General features: G+C 44.6%; 1 protein-coding gene across 3 annotated transcripts in view; it reads right to left on the reverse strand.

Moving 5' to 3' along the window:
* The window catches only part of STK35 (serine/threonine kinase 35), a 48,856-nt gene that overhangs the window by 27,027 nt on the left and 7,686 nt on the right, over positions 1-14,143 (reverse strand). For all 3 annotated transcript variants that reach the window (XR_004274164.1, XM_032295628.1, XM_032295630.1), the window contains exon 3: positions 5,931-6,680. Coding sequence is in view for 2 of the 3 variants with exons in the window: in XM_032295628.1 (XP_032151519.1) it covers positions 5,968-6,680 (713 nt within the window). In the remaining variant the exon portion in view is untranslated. The remainder of the gene's footprint in view (positions 1-5,930; positions 6,681-14,143) is intronic.

Here is a 14,143-nt window from a genome sequence, read left to right on the forward strand (position 1 = left end):
CAATAGTTTGGGTATAACTCTAACCCAAAGCAAGCAAATTGGTCACTGAACTGGGCTTCCATGGCTTCAATAGGCAAATATGCTCATGCCTGTCAGATAAGCTGAAAGGACTTGTGAATTCCTGTCTTAGGATTATGGTTGTACTAGAGGTCTGGGGACTCCCGGGGTATTGCCTGAGATCTTGCAAAACAGAAGATCTAAAGCCCAGGTCAAGGCCAACACAGGTCACCCAGTACGTTAGCCAAAAGCCACATCTTTGGACCCCAGGCCAAGGATAAATAGATCATCTACTACTTCAAGAAATTACACCTGATTCCCTTCTCTGATGTTAGGCAGCTACCAAGATCTCATATGGAACAAGGAATATTTTCTGTGACCCCTCAGGTCACACCAACATCTGATTTCCTTCAGCAGGCCTTAGCTGCCCACTCCAAAAAGACGTCATTTGAGGGCTTTGGCTTCCAAAGGCCCTAGTAACGGAGGTTTGTATATCAGACAGCAGACTTGGCCATGAATGCTGATTCCCTCATCCCACAACACTCTCCCTGGTAACATGTGGGCGGAGGCACCTGGAACATCAGTTTGGCTGGCTTCCTGCTTGGGGTAAAAGGCTGTGGCTAGCTGGTAGGAACCATTAGAAATTATTAAATACCTTTCAAAAGTGACAAATAAGACCCATCACTGAGTGATCTTTAAAAACAGATACTTTTCTGGAACAAGTGATTGGACAGGGTGGCCTTGACTACAGCTTTGTTTCAAAGGAAAAGCTATTTGGCAATCCACAAAAGTGAGGCTACCAAAGATGACTGTCTTCAGACGGAAATGGAAGGCAATACTCCACATGGGCCAAAGTGTGCATCTAAACAATTCTACCTTATTGTCAGTTCAGACTGTTTACATAGGGCATTTTCACAACCTCTTGTGATTCTCCCAACAACGTTAATAAGATATATAGGATCAACTCCATTTGTAGATAATAAAATTGAGGACCTGATAGGTGGAATAATTTACCTAAGGCCACACAGTCAGGAAAACAAAGAAATGGGACTCAATCCCTGCACTGTCACTAGACAACACTTCTTTCAGGGGAATCCCGGGTTTCCAACCCCAAGTGCATTTCCTTTTGTTTTTGCAAAAAACTAAAACTAGTTAGCCATGACTTAAAAGTGACTCTGAAATCTACAATCCTAAAACACCGAGGTGTTTTTTCATCATGGTTGCATAGGGGTCAAGTGTGTTTACTTATGCAACTAGAGGTTTTTGTTTGTTTTTCTCCTAAAGACAGGGTCCCTCTCTGTCACCAGGCTAGAGTGCAGTGGTGTAATCTTGGTTCACTGCAACCTCTGCCTCCCTGGTTCAAGCGATTTCTGTGCCTCAGCCTCCCGAGTACTAAGCCTATGGCACGTGCCACCACACCTGGCTAATTTTTGTATTTTTAGTAGGGACCAAGTTTCACCATGTTGTCCAGGTTGGTTCCAAACTCCTGAGCTCAAACGATGTGCCTGCCCTTGGCTTCCCAAAGTGTTAGGATTACAAGGCATGAGCCACCACAACCGGCCTATTTTAATTTTTAATATTATAAACATTCACAGATATAACCCAAAACAAAAGCTCTTTGGAGTCCATAAATTCAAGAATGTAGAGGTTTTCAGATCAAAAACTTTGAGAACCCCTGATGTATTCTTTCACTGTCTCCAATTCCTCTCCTCTTCTATCAAATCCACCCTAGCTACAGGTTCCCCCATCACTCCACCAAAATTGTTCATGAATACTGACGCTTTCCCATTTACCAAATCCAATGGCCAATTCCTCTCACTCGATCAACTAGCATATGATGCCACAGCAGGCTCCCTCCTCCTCTTGCTGTCCTTTCCCCTGTCTCTGGCTCCTTTCTTTCTTCCCACCCTCAATGTTGCACCACCTGGAGCTCAGTCCTCTGACCTCTTGTCTACACCCACTCCAGTACTGTGGCAATCTCTAAATTTGTATCTCTAGGCTGGACTCCTCCCTTGAACTCCAGACTCAACCAACTGCCTACTCTACATCTGTAGTTGGATTCTAAATAGGCACACCAAACTTTCAGATAACTAAAACCTAACTTTCTCCTGCCAAACCTATTCTTCCCAATGACTTCCCCATCTTATTTCATGGCAACTCTATTCTTCCAATCCCTTAGGCTGAAACCTTGGACTGATGCTTAATTCCTTTCTCTCACACATCACATATGATCTAGCTGGAAATCCTGCTGGCTCTGACTTTAAAAAACACCCAAAATCCAATAATCACTTCTCTGCTCCATTGTTCAAGCCATCATCATCTCTCACCCGGATTACAACAACAGCCTCCCATCTTAACCCCCACTGTTTATTTCAAGATGCAAAGTGATCCTTTCAAAAGTGCAGCTACCACACGATTGAAAACATATCCATGGCTTTCCAACGCATCCAAAAACACAAGCCAAAATCTCCACAGAGGCTTATGGGGTCTACTCTACTCGGCTCCTAGTTATCTATCTCTTCCTATACACCCCTTGTTCACTCTAGCCAACTTTCGGGACCTTCACAGTGGCCATTACATCTGCCTGAGATGCTCTTTCCCCAGAAATCCTTGGGACTCTCTCCCTCAACTCCTCCTTACATTTGCTCAAAGGTCACTATCTCTGGGAGACCCACTCTGACCTTTCACTTAAAAGTGCAACCCCACCCCTCCCTGCCTCCTAACCTTCAAATCTCCCCTACCCTGCTCTACATTCTTCCCACCCTACCCTCTTCCTGTACCCAGCCCCGGGCACTTTCTTGTACATTACCTGTGGTTACTGCCTGTCTTCCCAATAGAACGTCAAGCTCCACACTGCAAAAATGTATCTGTTTTGTTCACTGATGTATTATCTGTGTCTAAAATGGTACTTGGAAATAGTTTCCAAAGAACATGTTGAACAAATAAATGAAATTAGCTTGCCCATCTACACAACTTGGCAGGGGACAGGAAGGTTGGACTCAATGTTCTTCCCAACTCAAGCCTCAGAGTCTCTGACCAGCTAGATATGGGTCATCCACACAACTGATTTGAAGCTTCTGGCAACACAGGGTTTGGTTCTGGTCACAGACCTGGGCCTGGGCCTCTAAGTGCCCACCTAAGATAGGTCAGGATAGGCTACAGTCAAACTGGCACCACCAGTACTGTAAAGATTAGCTGTAAGGGCTGCAAAATGAATTAACAAAACAGCCTGGGACACTCACAAGTAACCATATTCCTAATCTTTTCTCCTCTTCTCAAGGTCACCTATTTTTCCCAGATGAAGAAATCACTTCTGTTTAGCCAAAACTTTGCCCTGAAAAACAGCACAAATCTCAAGTGTGGATATCCTAATGGAAAGCCTGATCTCAATTAGTTATGACAGCCCCATAATCCTAAACCAAATGCAGGTCCCTCTTCCAATGACAAGCTTCCTCCGCCAGGGCAAATCTGAATTTTAAGAGGTCTTTCAAAAGCAGAAAGGATGATATGGAAATGGGAAGTGACAGCACAAAATACATTTAAAACACTGTCTAGCTGACCCTTTTGGCTTCTAATATAGCCTTAGCCTAAATTTAGCTTTGGGGAATGCTGTACTCCTACCCAGTGGGTGGTAGGACCAATTGGCCCAGCACCTGGAATACATGTTTGTGGAATGAAAGAATTAAACCTAAGTGACTGGCTCCAGAAATACATTCACTGAGAATACTACACAAGAAACCAAGCTCAACTTTGTATGCGCTGACTCCAGCTAGAAACCAGAGGATAATGAAGGGAAAGGAAGGGAACTCACCCAAGTGAGGGAAAGCTCCATGCCTTATGGCTCCTGAGGCTCCTTGTGACAACTAAGATCAGCACTAACTCCATCACCTCATCAAGGCTTCAGCACAATGTAAGAGCAGCTTACTTCTCGCTTACCATATTGATATTAAGGGAGAAGGGGGTGGGGTAGGGATGCTTGAATAAAATATACTCATCCTTAACTTAGGAGGATCTGGGGTAAGTTACTTAATCCTTTGCAAGGTTGTAAAGGTGAAACAAAATGGTACATAAGAAACTACCTAGCATATATGCCAATTTTTTCATCTTCTCTCTTACACACACATCAAACTTCAGTCCAACTGAACTATTCTGCTATTCCTAAAAATACACCTTTGGATTTTCCAGCTCAATTTCTGTCTACACTGTTCCCTGTCCTCTCATTTCCACATGTCTTCGTTTCTCATTAACCCAAATTGGTCTAGTCTCTCATATGTGCCAGGTTCCCTCTGGTTTCAGGTCCTTTGCAGAGGTTAGTCCGTTATGTCTGGGATGTTCCCTCACCCACAATTCCCTCCTCTTGACTCTGTGCATCAATACCTGAATGGCCAATTTCCCTGACTTCCTCTTCACTTTAAACAACTATACAACAATTATGATTGGAAGAATTAGTCCTAGTGACTCACTACAGAAATATCATCATTGAAAACACTGCACATGAAACCAAGTTCAACTTGGGGTTTCTCTCCCTAATTAAGGTGCAGAATTCATGAAGATGGGGAAAGTCTCTGATTTTGTTCATCATGTCACTCCAGAGCCTAGTACAGTACAGTCATGGGTCGCTTAATCACGGGCTGCTTAATGATTTCTGAGAAATGAGTCATTAGGAGACTGCTGTGTAATGTCGAGTGTACTCACACCAACCTAGGTGGTATAGCCTACTATACACTGAGATGACATGTATGGTGCACTGTTCCTGGGCTACAATCCTGTACAGCAGCTACTGTACTGAATACTATAGGCAGTTGCAACACAATGGGAAGTTTTTGTGTGTCTGAACACAGAAAAGGTAACACACTGTGTCACAATATGCACTATAACATTACCACAGCCACATCACTAGGTAACAGGAATTTTTCAGTTCCATTATAATCCCATGGGACCACGTGACACATGCCATTCCTTGTTGACCAAAATGTTGTTCATATGGAGCATGACTATGCTTGACAAAGGAAAGCTCACAATAAATTTTTTAAATAAGCAAAGATGTCTAAATAAATATTCACTAATGCATTCTTTATAGTATCTAAAATGGAAAAAATCTGTTTTCTAAAGGAGGAGAATGGTTAAATTATGGCACAATGGGAATGTCACACAGTCACTGAAAACCATACTTTTAAAGTGTGACATGGAGGAATGCTCCAATTTGCAATTGAAAAAAGAAAAGAAGAAGACCTCGACCAACTAGAGCAAGATCTAAACCATGTGGAAGAAGATGTGTGAGTAGGTGGGTACTACAATTAGAGATAGTGTGTACTCTCTGAAAAGCTGTCTACCTCTCACACACATTTTCTACCGTGAGCATTTATAATGACGAGAAAAAGCATTTCTAACAAAAAGGAGATACAGCTTCAATGCAATCTCAGAAGACTTCTTTAAGCTTTCCAACTTGTACTCAGATAATTTCACATTTCTCCTCATCAAGATATGGGCGGGGGGGATCTTTGATAAGCAGCACTTGGTTTTCTTTAACCTTGTATTCCCCCCTAACTCCACAGGGCCTACCCCAGGGTCCAGGATGAAGAACCCAGTCCAGAAAGCGTGCATCCAGAACATAAAGAGAGGCTGGGCATGGTGGCTCACACCTGTAATCCCAGCACTTTGGGAAGCTGAGATTGGCAGATTACTTGAGGTCAGAAGTTCGAGACCAACCTGGCCAGCAAGGTGAAACCCTGTCTCTACTGAAAATATAAAAATTAGCTGGGCGCAGTGGCGCACACCTGTAATCCCAGCTACCCGGGTGGCTGAGGCACGAGAATCACTTGAATCCGGGAGGCAGAGGTTGCAGTGAGCTGAGATCGTGCCACTGCGCTCCAGCCTGAGCAACAGAGAGAGAGAGACCACGTCTTCAAAAAACAACAACAAAGAGCACTCACCTTGTTTAAAATCACCCAAAATGCTTAGCCCTGAATTTTAAGCAGCACATGTGACCTGGTCCATTCTGGTTTCAAGTTCAAAGGCATCAGGCCGGTCCTGTGGGTTAGCAGCTAACATATCTTTCAAGAGCTGCTTGATCCCCTCAGACATGGAAGTCCTGCGTTTCTGGGGGATGTGCAACTCCATCTTTGGGTTTTCTAGCAGCGCCTCACCAACAGGGACGATTTCAGTCCCCTGTTTAATGTAGGTCCCCAGGAGCTCCTTCTTGGTCTCAGAGTCAATAAAAGTGATTCTTTCTATCATTGCCCAGATGATAATGCCCAGGGCAAAGATGTCCGCCTTGGCTGTGTAGTGTCCCTCCCAGACTTCAGGAGCCATGTAGAAGTCTGAGCCGCAGGCTGAGGACAGCCAGTACTTATTCACATTCACATTTTTGTTGTCTTGATTGCCCTCTTTGCCTCGGGGTGCCAGACCAGCACAGACCTTGCTTAGTCCAAAGTCGGCCACCTTGAGGATGGGGGTGCCAGACCGCTCTGTGATGAGGATGTTGTCGGGCTTTAGGTCCCTGTGCACAATATGATTTTTGTGCAAGAAGGCAATGGCGCTCGTGAGCTGTAGCATGAAACTTTTGTTGGTGGCTGGGTCCGGCCTCCGGGACAAGACATACTGATTCAGGTCTCCACCTTCACAGAACTCCATGACAAACCAGAGATAGCAGGGCTCCTCAGCATAACCTAGGATCCTTTCCCCTAAATCAAAGAAGACAGGAAGGAACTTGAGTGAGATGGACATAGTCATGCTTCTTTTGAACTAAAGGATGCAGTGTATTCAAGAGTGACACTGGTGACAATTGCTCCAAGAGGACCTGCACAACTGGCACTGAGTCCCTTACTGCTCACAGGCAGTGCCATACCACCCACCCCTTTCAGGACTGCTGGGCAGATGGGAGAAGGGAAAGCGTGCAAGAACGCTGTCACGGGTCTGTTGCTTCTAGTATCATTGTTACTCCACGCTGAGCAAAAGACAGTCCCTCTCTTTTTTCCTGACTTGTTTAAGGATTGCTAGTGTACCTAGAATGGAACTACAATTTCCTTTATTTCAGAGGCACTCTCCAATCCACCAATATTTTCTGCAAGCCCAACATATGCCTAGCACAGGTTAGGTATGTAACATGCCCCCATCTCTATGAGGTTTAGTTTCAAAGAGATGACAGGTATCCACAGCAGCAACCATCAAAAGCTGTACATCTGCATGAGGGTCAACTCCTACAAACAGTGAAGGGGGTCAGGAGCCACCAGATCTGAAGGCACGTGTCAAAGTGGGCAGGACTGAACTTACCCTGTAAAAGGCAGGCAAGAGATAAGTGGGGGAGCAGGAAGGTAATTCTAGGCTGAAAGATGGAATGGATGATGAACACAGGGACAAAAACACCAGAAAGGTGTAAACAGGAAGTCTGGTGGGAACAGTGGAGTCTGAAGTAGATGTACAAGATAGAATTAAACTGTGTGGGCTTGAAACTCCAGGAAAGCTGGTGACCAACATCTCCAAGCAAATCTTAATATTCTTCATAAAGCAATTGATGGTTCAGTGAATCTTTACATGGAAGTTCTTCGAAGACTACAATTGTCCCTGAAGCTTAAGTCTAAGAAGAGAGATGTTTTATCTTACTGATGAGGAGAGGCTGGGCCGGCAAACATGCTGGCTCTGGGTAGTCACAAGGTCAATTGTAACTGAGCCAGGACCTGACGAGAAGTCCTCTCTTTGGCCCCAGTATGGAGTGTTCACCCTACCAAAAATGACTGCACTTCCACAGACAGCTTCTGGTAGAGGGTTCCTTTTACTAGTCATTGACTCTATTATAAAGAAAACCAGTGATCTGGGTGAGACTCTGCTAACCCAAACAGCCCTGAAATTACCAGGCACACAGTCTACTAAAGCCAGTGGTCTGAGAGTTCTAGGTTCAGCCAAGATGATATGATGTTCAAAACAAAAGCTTTAGGTTTTTGATCACAATGGGATAGACCTCACTTTCCTTGTAATTATGTAATTTATTTGCTTCTGTTACTCACAATCAAAGTAATACAGGTAGAACCAGTTTAGGGCAGATGTTTTTCGTTCTTTTCAAATCAGTTGTTTCCCCTCTCATAATCCTCTATCTAGGTCATGGGCAGAGGCCCTCTATGTAAAAACACTGCAAAATGAAGCATCAATCCGAAGCCCAAGTCAATCCAGATGCCGGCGTAAAGACACAGAAAAAGGAGAGCAAGAGGTATACTAGAGGTGGGACCAGAAAGGAAAAGATTAAAAAGCCATCCAATTCCTTTTGCAAAGGCCACATCAGAAAACAGTGAAATTTCTGGTGGGAGAATAAAGGATGAGGAATGATGATTATTTTATATACAAAGTTAGTAACTATGGCAACCCAAGAAAAAAGAAATCAAGTCTGCAAAACAGACTATAATCTAAGTCCGATTATGAGAATCCAGGGAAAGAAAAAAGGGTGAAAAAAAAGAACTCAAGGTTTGTGAGTGGTTGGGGGAGATGGGACCCCTGCACTGAGGAGCTGCTCTGAGGAAGGAGCTAGACCGGAGATGCTACAGCAGCGGCTGTTTGTTGAGAGGCAAATTCTGGACAGGAAGAAGTATTCTCAGAATCACACCCAGCATCAGTGGGTATGACAGAATGGAAAACTGGGAGCACAGCTATTTGTCCCAGATACAAAAGTGTTGTTATTATTTTTACAAGTTATGGTCTCGCTGTCACCCAGGCTGGAGTGCCGGTGCAACCATAGCTCACCGTAGCCTCCAACTCCTGGGCTCAAGTGGTCCTCCCGCTTTGGCTTCCCAAAGTCCTTCCAAAATAAGTGTTTTTGAGGCCAGGTGCAGTGGCCTCAGTTCCAGCTTCTCAATAGCACCTGGCCTCAAAAGTACTTCTTTGGCAGGGTGTGGTGGCTCATATGCCTGTAATCCCAGCACTTTGGGAGGTCAGGATATTGAGACCATCATGGCCAACATGGTGAAACCCTGTCTCTAATAAATACAAAAAAACTAGCTGGGCATGGTAGGATATGCCTGTAGTCCCAGCTACTCGGGAGGCCGAGACAAGAGAATTGCTTGAACTTGGGAGGCGGAGGTTCCAGTGAGCAGAGATCATGCCACTGCACTCCAGCCTGGCGACAGAGCAAGACTGTGTCTCAAAAGAAAAGTAATTCTTTGTGCAGGAAGGGCCCCTGGACTTATTTCATGAGAAGCTGCAGTGTGTGCTTTCACGCACAAACTCCTAGCTGCCCGGGAGAAAACAGACATGTCAGAATTCTAGTCCTTTACTCCAAGCAGACTGTCTAATGGGGTCTCAGCTACCTACGACCAGATGGAAGGGGACGTGGACGATGCCAGGCACTTGGAGGCACTTGGTGAAGTAACCGGAAAAACACAGACCAGGAAACAAGGAGTTTGGGTTTCGACCCCAACTCTGCCCACTGCTTCACTGGGTGGATTCTTTGTTCCACGGAAAATACAGGGAGATAGAGGTGTGATGAAAAGACAGGCAGGACCCTGGGCGAGTCCCTGAACCTTTCTGAGCTTCAGTCTTTTTGGTGCTTCAGTCTTTAGATCTATCAAATGACAGAATGACACCTGTACCACATGAGTACTGTGAATTAAGTCAGGTATAAACTACATTTTGCAGAATGTAAGATCTTTTTGGGGAAATGACCCACTGACCAGCACTAGCATCATTTCCACCCAACCACAACCAAATCCTTGGAAGTCACCGATTTCAATAATCCCAGTGCTACAGGACATACAATTAAGTTTTTACATGTTAGGCAAAAGATGAAATTCAGAGAATGAAAGTAGATGATTCTATCTAAGACATCATACTTCCTAAGCTGTAACAGCTGAAACCCATGTTCTAGGTAGACCGGGCTATTCTCATCTGAAGTCATCCCTCCACCTAGGCCCTCTGCCCCCACAATCTCTGCAGGTACAATTGAAATGTGCACTTTTTTTTTTTTGAGACGGAGTTTCGCTCTCGTTACCCAGGCTGGAGTGCAATGGCACGATCTCGGCTCACTGCAGCCTCCGCCTCCTGGGTTCAGGCAACTCTCCTGCCTCAGCCTCCTGAGTAGCTGGGATTACAGGCACGTGCCACCATGCCCAGCTGATTTTTTGTATTTTTAGTAGAGACTGGGTTTCACCACGTTGACCAGGATGGTCTCGATCTCTTGACCTTGTGATCCACCCGCCTCGGCCTCCCAAAGTGCTGGGATTACAGGCGTGAGCCACCGCGCCCGGCCCGAAATGTGCACCTTAAGGCTAGTTGCAATGCCAATCTATTTTATACTCTCTTGATTTCCCAGTAACCTCCTCTTCTGACCAGCCAAGAAAATATGACTAGTTTCATATTTTTATTTTAGTTTTTATTAATTATACCAGGTATAGCCAGTTAGCAATCTATGGCTTAACTTTTCCACTTAACCATAAGAAATGCTGGCACATTCTGCAGATGTTTTGAGGTCGGGGGACTAGATTTCTTACTCAGTCTCCCGGGCTCCCCAGACTAACCTGCAGTCATTTTCCAGGATGACTGTGCACTGAAGAAGAGAAAGTAATCAAACTTTAGGGGATTACTGAACACACGTTCCACAAAGACACTAATTCCCAAAGAACCAAAGTGTCACTGTGGCCCACCAGTCAGAACGGGACTGATGCAGGGCAGGTGATCCATGGCGTTTTAAGCTCAGGTCCAACTCACAGTGGGCCCCCAACCCCACCCACAACTGTGGGTATTTCCCCAGTTTCAGCATATATAACTGGAATAGACACATGCAGCAACCACTAAAATCCCCACATGAAATTCAGTTTTTTTTTACTGTTAGAAACAAAATTTACTAATTCCCTTGGCTAGTATAATCTGACAGTTGTACGAGATTAATAAGAGTCACAAATTTAGCTTTCTTCCCAGAGAGGGAGAAAACAGGCAGGTTGGAGATAGTAAAAGGATCTGAGGTAAATTAGCCTTTGAAAGCCTACTGGGTTCCATGTATTATTTTAAAAGTTTATCATGTGAACTATTCTCAATTTACTAGACACCATTTTACACATGGGACAACCAAAGCTGCGAAAGGCTTCAGAGCCTGCCCAAGGGCCCTGCCATGAGTAACTGGGGAGGGCAGGGGACAGCCCCCATAGCAAGCCCTCCCCACAGACCATGCTGTCTCCCAGTTTACAGAGGGCTAAAAAGTGTACTTCCAAGAGAGGCAGGCCAGCCTGTGGGACAGTTTTACTACCTTTCCCTCAAGTCTGACAGGTGACCAAAATACACATTTTGTATCTCAAAACATATCCTATGCCACAGTTCACAGGAAGCGGAATCTAAGCAGGTGTCTCGCATCTCATTAGTCATGGAAATTGATCGGTTGTGCTGAAATTCCCAATAAAACATGGCTGGCTTCACTGAGAAATGGGAGGCCAGCAGGCTCAGCATAAGGACAAGCCAGTAGGAACTTTGGAAAGACAGGCACTTCCTGGAAAGAAATACAAAATGCCCTGGATTTTACAAGCCTATTCTTAAGCCTCCACCAGAAGTTAGCTTTCCAGGTTTCAGTCAACCCCACTTAAACAATTTCTGAGCCCATATTGCTCTGAGACACAGTGGTGTGGTGAGATGAGGGGGACTCCTGCCCTTACAGAGGCTTCTGGTTAGAAGCAGAATGACTACAGCTGTGAGAACTAGGAAGCGGGCCCAGATCTGCCGAAGGAGTTGGGGGAGAAGCTGGGATGAAAAGAAGGCAGGCTGAGAATAGCTGTGAGAGGCCCTGCAGCTGCGTCTTCCAGGATGAGGGGAGTGGGCACAGGAGCATGGGGGTGTGCGCCAGGAACACAAGTAGTCTGGGTAATCACAGAAGAGTTCCAATGGATGTGTTGAAATGAGGCTGGAGCTATTCTTAAGGCGGATTTAGACTCTAAGAAATGGGAAGTGACTAAAAGTTCTGATATATTTTATTTATTTACTTATTCTGAAACAGTCTAGCTCTGTTGCCCAGGCCAGAGTGCAGTTAATCACACAGCTTACTGCTGCCTTTACCTTCTGGGCTCAATAAAGCCTCCTGCCTCAGCCTCTGGAGTAGCGGGGACTACAGGCATGCGCCACCATGCCCAGCTATCTTTTTTCCCATTTTTGGTAGAGATAGGGTCTCCTTATGTTGTCCAGGCTGGTCTTGAGCTCCTGGGCTCGGGCATTCCTTCCACTTCAGCCTCCTTAAATATTGAGATTATAAGCATGAGCTAGCACACCTGGCCACTGACGTATTTTAGAGATACGTTGCTTACAGAATCTACAAGTCACCCATTTTAAGCCATACCATTTTAAGTAAGCCATATAGGCTGCTGAAAACACTATGGACACACCAATGACTAAGTCAACCTCTGATTTCAGAGATGTTAACGTGTGAGAGTGTATCTTGGACAATGAAACAAGTTCCGTATGGAGGCATGAGGGGTTGGTGATGGGAGACAGACTAGTGGCAGGCTGACTTATCAAGAGGCTCTGAAACCTGACGAAGTGAGGGTTGGCAAGGGAGGAGGTAACAAAAGGATGTGAAAGGTCTTAAAAGTTCAAGATAAATAAAATTTGTAACTTGTTACATCAGATGGAAAGGAGGAATTCAGAGAGTGCTCTGCCCAGTCTTCTGTTACTCTAAACTGCTATCTATTCAGATGATAATTACACTTCCTCTCACAGGTGAGGAGACTGAGGAACAAAAGATTAAGTAACTTGCCTAGTTGAGGGCAGGACCTCCAGTTTCCACAGCCTAGATTCTCAGCAGAAGCACTGCGACTGCCTTAGCGCCAGCAGCACCTGGATGTGCTAGTTCCCACAGCGGACTATGACGCATGCCCCAAAGAGTTTAATGTTCATCCAGTCCATCGTGATGGTTCAACCACACAACAAGCAGATTTGTCTTTCTGCAGAGGACTAATTAGGACTAGGATGACAGCAATTCAGCAATACATATGTAAGTCTTACAAATGCTCAATCCATTTGAAAGAAAAATCCCACTTGAGGAATTTATTCCAAAAGTGCCAAAAAGACACAAAACAAACAAGCCCCCCTCAACCCACCCAACAACAAAACACACACCAAACATCAGAAATACCCAGAACTGGTATTCCATACAGAATAAGTGAAAGTGAAGGACTGGAAAACTGTTCAAGAATGAGAATGAGGAACAATTAACTACGGTATTGCCAACTGGCTGAAAGTTAAAGGACCGTATTATACTTCAACAAAAGCTTACTTAAAAAGCCAAAAAAGAAATTCACATAGCATATAATAAGTAAGTTTTAATGTGAAGGGGGGAAAAGGCAAAATATAAAAATCACAATGTCTAAGAAAAAGGATTAGAGAGAACCCAGAAAAATGGAGTTTGAATAAATAATTGCTGTAGCCATCCCTGTTTAATTACGAGTTGTACATTAAAATACTTTAGTTAAAGAGCTGGGTCAGCTAAAGATCTGTTCTGAGAAGCTAAAGACATGGACCCATCCTGGCACATCTTCCCAAAACAATACAAGCATACGGACGAAGTGTTGGTCCCATTCACAATGATTTTGGGCTGTGATGTCATTATAAAGAGGCCGGGTACCATAGCAACACCACAGGGTGTGTCCAAAGTACTTCCTAAGATTAACAGAATTGTTACGATGGCTGGCCGGGCAAAACAGTGTCCAAAAGAGGACAAGCGAGAACCCACTGGCAGACACGGGCTGTAAAGCCAGCCAGGCCTGGGGTCAACATTCCCTCTACTACCTGTCCCCTGACCTCCCAATTACATAGCTATATGATCCTAGGCAAACTTCTTAAGACATCAATAATCTGTTTAATTTTCTATAAATTGAGAAGAAACACCCACATCACTATAAGGCTTCATTGTGACATACAAAGCACCTTGAATGGTGCCTGGACACCAGAGCAGACTGCTACTGTGTGTGAATTATGCTAATGTCTCTGGACACCACTGGCAGCTGTCCAATACAGTCATAAGGCAGCCTGTCAAGAACATGGACACTGGAAAGAGCATCTGGATGTAAACCTAGGCCCTGATCTTTCTCTAGTGCTAAGCTGGACAAGTTACTTGACCTTGATGGATATTAATTTTCTTGTAAGAACAGGTTATAAAAACACCAACTTTACAGTGGAGATGATTACA

Source organism: Sapajus apella, unplaced genomic scaffold (assembly GCF_009761245.1).
Source record: "Sapajus apella isolate SASKATOON/1434 unplaced genomic scaffold, GSC_monkey_1.0 scaffold33, whole genome shotgun sequence".
Taxonomy (NCBI): domain Eukaryota; kingdom Metazoa; phylum Chordata; class Mammalia; order Primates; family Cebidae; genus Sapajus; species Sapajus apella.